General features: G+C 40.8%; 1 protein-coding gene across 1 annotated transcript in view; it reads left to right on the top strand.

The window, feature by feature from the left end:
• Positions 1–10,841, top strand: part of PINX1 (PIN2/TERF1 interacting, telomerase inhibitor 1) — a 119,304-nt gene extending 108,463 nt beyond the window's left edge. The window contains 2 exon segments of the mRNA XM_006903769.1: positions 10,313–10,726; positions 10,728–10,841. Of these exon segments, the coding sequence (XP_006903831.1) occupies positions 10,313–10,726; positions 10,728–10,841 (528 nt within the window).
• The last annotated feature ends 261 nt before the right edge of the window (positions 10,842–11,102 follow it).

Below are 11,102 nucleotides of genomic sequence, written 5' to 3'. Positions count from 1 at the left end.
GTCCTGGAAAGGGTTAAACCGGGTGGCTCCTTGGAGGCAAAGATTCTGAGGCTCCGTCTAACATACTTTGGACATGTTGTGAGGAGAGACCGGTCCCTGGATAGGGATAGCATGCTTGGGAGGGTGGAGGGACAGCGCAGGAGAGGAAGGCCCTCTGTGAGGTGGATTGATTCAGTGACTGGGATAATTGGGATGGGTGTTTCAGAGACAGTGCGATTGGCACAGGACAGAGCAGAATTTAGGGCTGTTATACATAGGGTCTCTATGAGTCGCAAGCGACTCAACGGCACGTAACAACAACAACAACATCCTATAATAAGAACAAAAATTTGGATTTCCTTGATTCTGAAGTAATTTTAAAATTGTCCTGTGGAGGAGAGTCATCCCCAAACCGCTTTTGTCTGCTGTTTGAGTTTCAAATACCAACCTTCACTTCCTTAAAGAGACTTTGTCCTGCTTCTGGCGAGCAAGGAAGAGAACCAGTTGACCTAGAATTACAAAGTACTGCCAATTTGGATTATTTTTAGACTTCCTTCAAAGATGTTGGTGCCTATGTCACATTGATCATTTCTGGCTTTGGAGGGGCCTCGTTTATCTTCTAAATGGCCAGTGTGTTGTGAATACTGTCATATGAGTCACTGCAACTTTCCAAGCCTTGAGACCTTCCAGGGAGGCAGGAAGCCTGCTGTTCTCTTTCTTTTCCCTCTTTTCCCCTAGAGGCTGAATGACTCTTGTCAGTAATTCTGGTGTTAGTTACTTGAGACATTGTTGCCATAGAGAACCATCTTTTTAAAACAAGTTTATGTTGGCTTTTCTTAATAAGTGGTAATTTGGGCAGCTGATGAATGTGCCAAATGGAAAATAAATTAAATGGACAGCTTTGTTAGCATTGGCCTTCATGTGAAGGACTTGGTGTTATTTCTCCACTCTTGTCCAGTGAAAAGCAAGATATGCTGTACCCCCCCCCCAGGTCCCCATTATCTTTTCTAAAGATGTCTAGTTTATTTGTCTGACTTTTTAAATTCCAAAAAGAGGTGTAATACCAAATTATTAGAATGGTATCTGCACTCCTGTAGTGTTGTTGAGAGTTTTCTTTGATGTTAAGCCACTTCATAGTCAGACCTTTTTCATATAAACCATCCTTTGCTATTCCAAATCAGGCAGCAGTTAGCAGCCTCACTGCCAGTTACTGAAGTGTTTTGCACTTGTATATAAACTTTTTTGTGTATGCAAGTTTGTTGACAGCAAAACATTGAATGTTTTTAACTATTTGCAGGAGAAATGTAGATGACTAGAAAGATAACTGACAATAAGGGGGGAAATTTGCCCATTTAGTGGCATAAATGTATGCTTTCTGTTTTTCTAATCACTGCTTTGTTAACCTTCAGTTGCAGATCATTTCTCGTTACTCCTGAGACTCAGAAGCTTTGCCTGGTTGTGTTTGCAGATCACAGTACAACACAGGCTACACCATAAAATCATACCACCAGGACAGCTTCTGGTCAAACTTTTCTCCTGTTGTTTTTCTTATCAAAGAGGTGCATAAAGCTATTCTGCCCCTGATAAGCCCTCAACTTGTTTCTCCTGCTTTCTGATCTTTGATGGCAATAACAGCTCAACTTATGTAGTCTATTGCTTCTTGTTGTTGTTGTTAATGTGCCATTGAGCTGTCTGCAACTCATAGTAACCCTATGTACAACAGCTCTGAACCCTGCCCTGTCCTAGCCAGTCTCACTGTCTCTGACACACCTACCCCCATTACCCCAGTCACTGAGTCAATCCATCTCATCTGGGGTCTTCCTTTCCTACATTGTTCTTCCATCCTTCTAAGCATGATGTCCTTCTCCAAGGACTGGTTCCTCCTGGCAGCATGCACAAAGTTTGTGAGACAGAGCTGTGTTGTATGGGAATTGGCACATCATTTCTGTGTGAGCCGTGGGCTCCCCAGTTGCTGAAACTAAGTATTTCATTACTTGCCTTCCACCAAATCACATAGAAAGCATATGTCCGTTTGCATACAACACCACTTTCCGCCATTTTATGTATCCCTTGAAAAAGTGACTATGGTAACATGTAGCATAAAAGAAGGAGAAATGGGTTGTTTGAAGTCCAGTGTATCAATAGTGACAGGATTGGCTGATCACACAAAGGCTCTTAAATGTACCTGAGGGTAGGTAGAGAACCAATTTTCATAAGGAAACAGGTGTTATTTGATTAGAAAGGAGAGATTTCCTCTGTGTATGGCAGTTAAGGTCGACTAGAAAATGCTGATTCTTTCTCTTCTCTCTTTCCTCAGAAGCATCAACTAGTCACAAGAGTTGCATGAAGAGCAAACAAATATATAGCTATAAACATAAATAAATATGGCATGCATGCTCAATCCAGTCGGATTTGTCTTTTAATTGAATATTTGCTATATATTCGCTCCTCATTATACAGGCTATCGTGAGTATAAGTGAAATAGAGACGGTCTGTACCCTCAAGGAGCTTATCATTTCCTTGAGAATATGCTTGCAAAGCCAATTATACATGAACACCACCACCAAAAAGAAAAATTATTAATAATAATAAACAATAAGAAGGAACGTTCTGCAAGGACCAACCGGATGTGTTGTAAATTAGGCATGATCTTCAAGAAAGTGATATGTATGTCTCACTAGGTGTTAGGGTTCTGGAAACATAGTTGTAGATCAGATTAGGAAGTGGCTGAATAAGCATATTTTGCCCTCCCTGTTAGGTTTAAAGCACACACAGAACAACATGGTGATCAGTCACACAATATCACTGCATGTCCTCAGCTGTCCAAACTCCCAGGAGTATGTCAAGATAGAATTTGTGTTTGTTAGAACTGCCCTACTGAACGTTTGGAGGAGATACAAAATACTCTCTCAAATTATTCACCTGCCAAATTTTCTTAACCCTTCCTGAACTAATTTCAACACAATCTGATGTCCTCTGGTGGAACTGAGCCTGTGTTCCATCACATGAAATAGCTATTACAGCTAATAAACTCAACTAGTACATCCTTTTCCCTTTTTTATTTTATTTTTCAGTCATTCGTTCACATTTTATTTTATAACATTAGTTACAATTGATTAATTAGTGTCTCATCAGACCCTTAACTATCTTTTACTTTTCTTTTTGTTTGACTTATTTATCTATCACTCCCTTCTTACCCGTTAACCCTCCATGGTTGAAATGTCTGTGTAAACCATTTCTTAGTTCTTTTTATAGAGGTCTTGTACCATAATTGTCCTTGTTATGTTGTTGTTGTTGTTGTTATGTGCCATCGACTCGTTTGCGACTCATAGCGACCCTATGTACAACAGCTCTAAACCCTGCTCTATCCTGTGCCAATCGCATTGTCTCTGACACACCCATCCTGATTACCTCAGTCACCGAATCAATCCACTTCATAGAGGGTCTTCCCCTTCTGCGCCGTCCCTCCCCTCTACCCAGCATGATGTCCCTCTCCAAGGACCTGTCTCTCCTTACAACATGTCCAAAGAATGTCAGACGAAGCCCCAGAATCCTTGCCTCCAAGGAGCAGCCTGGTTTAACACTATGTTAGTAAAAAATAACCTTTTCAAGATATAAAGAGATTAAATGATCAAGAATGGGATTATGTTGTGCCTCAGGTGGTATCAGGGGATGGCCGATGTGAGTCATTATTAGTGTAGGCTCACTCACTAGAGCTGAATGACCCCGAATTTAGGCGCTTTCGGGTGGACTTGGTTAGATGATAACCCAGTATTATAACTTATTTTAAAAATGAAGCCTCTCTGACCTCTTTGCTATCCTTGTGGAACTAGGCGTTAAAACGTTTGGGTGGCTGCTTCTTTCAGCTCATTCTGCCTGGTTCTTGCAGCCTTTCATTTCCCGGGAGATCCCCCGGCCCAGGTTGGTGCGGGGCCTCTGCTCTTTTTCTTTATTTTTTAATTATTGTTTTGTTTCTTTTTATTTTTATTTTATATTAGTTAGCTTTTCGTTTGTATACATTGTGTTTCACACTATCCTTCACTCACATTATGTTTCATACAATCATTCCCATTCATTATGTTTTATAAAATTAATTGAACTATACCCACCATTGCCCTGTCTTTCCAGATCCCTGCTGGATCTTTCCCATTTCCTTTACCCACCCCCCTTCCCCCACCAAATTATGCAACCCTATGATTTCTCCCCTGCCCTTCCACACCCTTGTGCTCCCACCTTTGCATCCTCATCCACGTTTTACTAGTTATCTTTCTGTTTCTACAATAATGGTATTTGTCCTTATGGGACTGAGTTAACTCACTCAGCATAATGCTCTCCAGTCTCTCTCAAGTTATGTAGTAATTTTGAAAATTGTTGCTCTTGCATGCTCAGTCGAATGCCATCGTGTGAATGGGACATCCGTTTCTCTTGAACTCTGGTGTCTGTATCTTCTTTCAATGAGAAAAGTTCATTGAAGGATTACTGTGGCTGCATGATCTGTGTGTCTTCATGGAACATGGAAATAAAAAAGGTTCCATCATGTCACAAGCAGAAGAGCTTTGCTCTTTAAACTCTACCCCTGGGTTGGTATGTTTATCTTAAATAATAAGGTCTCATAATTATGATACATCTGCCCCAAACACTTCATTAAGTTCTCTATCTAATTGCTCCCATTTCCTTAACCCATAATTTTACAGCGTTCTTCTAAGAATTATAAAGAAAATGTTCTTGACTGGATGTGTTTTACTAGTAATCCATCTCAGTATACATATTTGAATGACAGAGTGAGGTCCTTTGACACCCAGAAGAGCTTGCACAGATAGCTCATAGTGCTGCAGAACCTCTGAAGGGAATATTAAAAAGAAAGAACAAACTCAGTGCTGTAGACATCTGAGAAAAGATGGCAGGCGTAGATATAGTGTGTTCTAGATACCTGAGAGAGTTTTATTAGTTGACATCTTAAAGGGCTTTGCAAGCTCATCTTCCCTTTTCCATTCACTGTTTTTTTCACTCATGGTAGTTCAGAATAGCCAAAAAAAGAGGCTTAGCCTCTAAGATACTACAGCAGTAATCATGGCATACGGGTGTGCACCTGTGAAGTACTGAATCTACCTTGTGCTGATAAGGAAGGTGAGATAAAGAGTTGGCAGTTAAATGGATTTCCACACAAGTAATCAGCACTTTGTGTTGGAACTGTCTCTGAGCGGAAGTAGATCATGTCTATCAAGATGATTTCTAGGATTTGTGTTTGAAATATACCTGTAAATAGTAAATTTAATTTTGTTTGCTTGTGTTTGTTTTAGCTTCTATATGATGTCAGTTATTTAAAATGTCTTTGTTGTTGTTGTTGTTGTTGTTAGGTGCTGTTGAACTGAGTACAACTCATAGCAACTCAGTGAACAACAGATCTGAACCCCGTCCTGTCCTGTGCCATCATTATCTCTGACACACCTCCAGCCCACTGCTGCAGTCACTGTGTCAATCCATCTTCCTCCTTTTTGCTTTCCAAACACATCCCCCCCTGCAAGGAAGAGCGTCTCCTAGCAACATGCCCAAAGTATGTTTGATGAAACTTTGTTATCTTTGCCTCCCAGGAGCATTCTGGCTGCGCTTTCTCAGGGACATATCTGTTTGTTCTTTTGGCTGTCCATGGGATTGTCAGTACTTTCCTCCAGCACCACAGCTCAAAGGCATCAATTCCTCTCTCACTCATATTCATTGTCCAGCTCTCAGATGTATAAGAAGTGGGTAAGGAATTGTGCTACCAGCACAAAGGCAGGTGGTTCAAATCCACCAGCCTGCTCCAAGGGAGAAAGATGTGCAATCTCCTCCTATGTGATTTACGGCCTGCTATGAGCAGATTATCCGAGAGGCTGGGCTCTATGAGGAGAAGCGTGGCGTTCGGATTGGTGGACAATATCAACAGTCTGCGTTATGCAGATGACACAACCCTGCTTGCTGAAACTGAGGAGGACCTCATGCACTTACTGCAGAGGGTCAAGGACTGCAGCCTTCAGTATGGACTGAGGTTCAATGTCAAGAAGACAAAGGTTCTCACCACTGGATCAATCGGTAGCATCAGGATGGTTGGCAAAGGATTGAGATTGTTCACAGCTTCAGTTTGTTCGGCTCCACGGTCAACACTCTTGGCACCAGCAGCAAGGAAATAAAAAAACGTATTATAAGGGAAAATCTGCTGTTAGGGACCTCTCTAAAGTACTCAAGAGCAGCGGTGTCTCTCTAGAGACTAAGGTGCGCCTGATACAGGCCATGGTTTTTGCAATCACTTGTTATGCATCAGAGAGTTGGACAATGACTAGGGAAGAAAGAAGGAGAATTGACACCTTTGAGCTGTGGTGCTGGAGAAGAGTATTGAATGTGCCATCAACTGCCAAGAAAACAAACAGATTCATTCTAGAGAGGGTTAAATCAGGCTACTCCTTGGAGGCAAGGGTTCTGGGGCTTCGTCTGACATACTTTGGACATGTTGCCAGGAGGGATGGGTCCTTAGAGAGGGACATCATGCTGGGTAGAGTAGATGGACAGCACGGGAGGGGAAGACCCTCTATGAGGTGGATTGATTCAGTGACTGGGGTAATCAGGATGGGTGTGTCAGAGGCAATGCGATTGGCACAGGATAGAGCAGGGTTTAGGGCTGTTGTACATAGGGTCGCTATGAGTCGCAAACGACTCGACAGCACATAACAACAACAACATGTGTTAAAATTAGGTACAAAGTGGTATTTGACTAGTTAAGCTCTACTTGAAGGCGCTCTTGGGTCTGATCATTGGCTTCATGCTTTCATACAGATGACGTTGTTCATCGCTGTCAAGTTAGAATTGACTGGTAGCTGATGGTTTTCTGAGGTTATGAATAGACTCTGACTTGGCAGCACAACTCCTTACCCAGTAGATTACCAGAACTCCCTTGCAGATGATAAGTAGATATACAAATTTTGTGTGTATGTAGACTGTAAGAACATTATTTTTTTTACCTCTGTATTTTTGCTTGACAGTTAAGGTGGTATTTTTGTATAAAGTGCGTTAACCTCTGCTACTACTTACACACTGATTTTTTTCCTTCTTACATCATAAAATAATAACTAGCTCAGGTATCTTTTTAAAAATAAATACTGACAGAACCTTAGAATTAGTCCTTTTATCTAAATATTGTGCTAGACTGAGTAACTTTAGAAGTTATCTTTATTCATTTAAAGCAGGCATTGAATTTTTCAGGGAAGGTTCCCTGAATCCCTGATAAATCAAATGTTTGGCAAAATGATTAGCTAGAGGAAGACCTTCAACAAGATGGATTGGCATAGTGACCGCAATAGTGGATTTGAGCATAGCAGAGACAAGACTGGACAAGATTTAGTTCTGTTCTGCATGGGTTCCTATGAGTTAGGGTCGACTCGACAGTGCTTAATAACAGCAAGCACACGTTCCTTGGTAGCATTCTATAAATACATTGTCAAGCAAATTAGAATCGTGTCAAAGTTAGAGAGTAGTGTAAGTCACATTTGAAAATTCTAGATTTTGTATGTGACTGTGTTATGTGTTTGATAGAAATGTCAAAAAGACTCAAATTATCAGTGTTTTACAATACTAAAAAGTAAACAATGCTTTCCTCAGTACCTGCTCACTTTGTGATAAAGACTAAATGTGAAAAATACTCCATTAGTTTTCTTTAAAAGTTTGTTTGCACAAGAATTCAGAAACAGGAATTATAATCTTTGTAGTAAAACTAAATTTATTAATTTATGTGTATAATATATCCTGGGCTTTGATCCTGTAGCAACCAGATGTTGTACCATTTTCCTCTATAACTCTCACGAGAGTTTTAAATTTGTCATATATTCTGTTTTAAATACACACATTCCCATAGTTTTGAAAGGTAGCTGTGCTAGCCTTAAACAGCCCTCTCCAGAGTTATTCTTTTGCCTGCACTTCCCTTGGGATAAATGGGAGTAGGGCTGGCACCTCTTTAGCTTGTCTCCATGCCCCACTAAACTTGGTGTGCAGTGGCCCATGGTTATTCAAATCCTTATCACCAGAGGAGTTAATGGTAGAAATTGAGTGTAGTTGTTTGCTAGGATTAGAAAGCCCCACCAAACTCAGCAAGTGACTCAAAAAAGTTCTTGTATTTTCTAATACTTGAGAGCTTATATAATATTAGCAATTTGTTTCTTTGATTAAACCGTGACAAAGACAATTTAATAGAAAATAATAAATAGATGAGCAAGGTAAGGAGCCATAGCTTGTGGCTTGAATTTGAGTTCTCAGCATGCAAATGCATTCCAAACGAGTTAGCCCATGTAAGACAAGATCCTTTCAATGCCATACAGCCATAAATGAGTCCCATTTTACATAAGTAGGCCGTCTTCACAGAGAATGTATGAGAGTGTGTGGCTGTGGGTGTGTGCCTCCAGTGATGTGTGGAAGGAAAGATCTTTCGTGTCACTCAAAGGAGGACTGGTTTGCACTAAGAACATCTTGAGAATGGGTTTTTTGGTTTGGTTTTTGTTTTTCTGAAAATTGCCTGATGGATACCAGCAAAAAAAAAAAAAAAAAGAATGCTGACAGATACACTGGAACTCCTTGTCAGAACTACGTTAACTTATTCACTTATTCTCCATAGTTTGCATTTTGAAATTTCAGAGTTGGTCTCGGTTTTGTTTGGGTGTGGGGTTTTCTTTAGCCCACCGTAAAACTTTGTGTTAATTAGACAAGTAGTAATATTGTTAAGATTTCCTTAAGTGAAAGCTCTCTTGGGGCAGTTGCCATTTAAGGCCCACTTATATAATGCTGTTACATTATGGTGTTGACATTTTAAATGAGATGTTACTTTTCATTCCAGTGAGATGATTTTTGAGTGCCATTTTTTGATTGTTGAGTATATACAGCATCCACTTATGTATGTGATGATGTTTAATTAAATTGCACAAGCAGAGCTTTCACCAGCCACGTTCAGCATATTTTGTAGAATCCTGATTTGGTATTTGCCTTATTCAGAAACCAACCTCCCACATTCCTCATATAAAAAGATAGTACAAATGATTTTCCTGTGGAAATGAATGCATACAAAAGAATGTAGGCAATACTAACAACCCAAGTTTACTGTTATCTGTTGTTTATCGACTTGATTGTTTTCAGCATCTCTGTGATGCAGCATCACAGGAGAACGGCCTGGGAACTGCTTCTGTAAAGACTACAGCTGAGCGCTGTGGAGCGCCTCCACTCTGTAACACAGGGCTACTGTGAACCTGAAGCAACCTGATGGCTATGAGTTTCGGATTTTTGAGAGATTTTATTTTTCACACATGTGTTTTCATCGCCTCTTTGCCAACCAACCAGAATCTGTGTATTGATAACATCATTTCATTATGTATCTCAGATGTTTATATTAGGAATTCTCTAGGTCTTTTCTAGCATCACAGCTCAATGGATTTATTTAAAATTAAAATACAAGTCTCACTTAATTGTGACAGTTCTGAAATTTGCAGATAAGACACACATAGCATGAGGATATAGTCCATGCCAAAGTAGAGGTAGGGTGCCCCCCTTTGTGCCACCCCCAGAGGGAAGACAGGCTCCGTGGGCTGGCCTGTCCCTTGGGGGCGGTTACCACACATGCAGGTGTGATGCTTGTGTCTTCTCCAGCATGGAGAAGAAGGAAGCTGTTCCTCCTCACTGTCCACGTTCCAGGTGGAAAGTTGGCTCCTGTTCTCATAGCAAGGATTTCTAGGTCAGTCAATACACAGAGGCCTGTGTGGTCTATAATGTAGCTGAAACACATTTCTAAAAATATCACAAAGGTTCAGAATTTTGGTGTCTGTTTTTCATGGGAGACTGTAGGCACCTGATCGCTGCTGAAGAGCTGTTTACTCAGAAGTCCATCTAGTGGATAATTCAGTTACTTTCTGAAGTTAAATTCTGAATGTTCAATCTATCACCTCCTACAGAATTCAACCAAATTATATTGCCTCCTGTTTTATACTTCACAGTTCAGAGGAGAGAGAGAATTATTGAGCTATAAGCCTTGTTTCCTAGCGGCTAATTTTAAAGGAGCTCTGGCAGCTTAGTGGTCAGGAGTTCCACTGCCAACCCGAAGACACAAGGATCGAATCCTTAGGAGAGAGATGAGCAGTGTCCTCCCATTCAATTTACTTGCTCTGAACACCCTCTGGAGGGTCAGCAGTGAGTCAGTTCCAACTCACAGGTGCATAACAAGAGCAGTGTTGAATGACTGGCTAGTCTAAGTAGAGGCTTCTGGGGATACTTTGAGGAAAAAGCAGTTGACATTTAACTATGTTGTAACTTTTTCCTCTCCCCTTAGGATGAATCCAGCCCCACTCCTGTGGAAGAGAATGAAACTACCACCACCAGTACCTTAACCATCCAGGAATATTTTGCCAAGAGGATGGCAGAGCTGAAGAACAAGCCACAAATCGCAGAGATAGATGCTGACCATTCAGATAACCAGACTGAATGGAAAAGGGGAAAGAAAAGAAACAAAGAAACAGAAGATGAAAATGTGGACAATAACACCCAACCCAAGATCAAGCAGCCTAAAAAGGAAAAGCTTTGGGAACAAGATGAGCACCCCAAGTGTGAGGCCAAAAAGAAAAGAGACCAAGTGGGACAGCAGGTCAGAGACCCCTACTGTGGTGAAAATTCTCAATTTTCTGCTGAGAATGGAGAGAGTTGTATGTGGCCAGCAGATGACCAGGACTTTAGCCCAAAGCCCCAAAAAAAAAAAGAAAGATAAGAAAAAGGCAAAAAAGCAAGTAGAGACAGTAGTGGACCCTGTGCTAGATGAAATGCCAGTGAAAAAGAAGAAGAAAAAGAAGAAAAGTTCCAAATAAATTCTTTCCAACCAAGGCCTTCCGACCACTCACATCTCAGCACGTGCCAGGGCAAAAAAAATCTTTGGCCTGAAGTCAGAACATAGTTAACTCAGAGATAGTTTGTGCACATCTTTTAACATGCCCATGGTTTGCCGAGTCTCGCCCTCTCACCACATGCTTCCCAAATGATATTCCCAGAACAACTTTTTTTAATGTTCCAAATCATCATTTTCTTCAGCAAATAAATGTCCCTTTAGATTCTGAACCCTTCACTGTGAG

Source organism: Elephantulus edwardii, unplaced genomic scaffold, assembly GCF_000299155.1.
Source record: "Elephantulus edwardii isolate Elephantulus edwardi_28Jun2011 unplaced genomic scaffold, EleEdw1.0 scaffold00038, whole genome shotgun sequence".
Classification (NCBI taxonomy): domain Eukaryota; kingdom Metazoa; phylum Chordata; class Mammalia; order Macroscelidea; family Macroscelididae; genus Elephantulus; species Elephantulus edwardii.
Note: the sequence above shows the minus strand (reverse complement) of the source record. Positions and strands in the feature narration are given on the sequence as shown.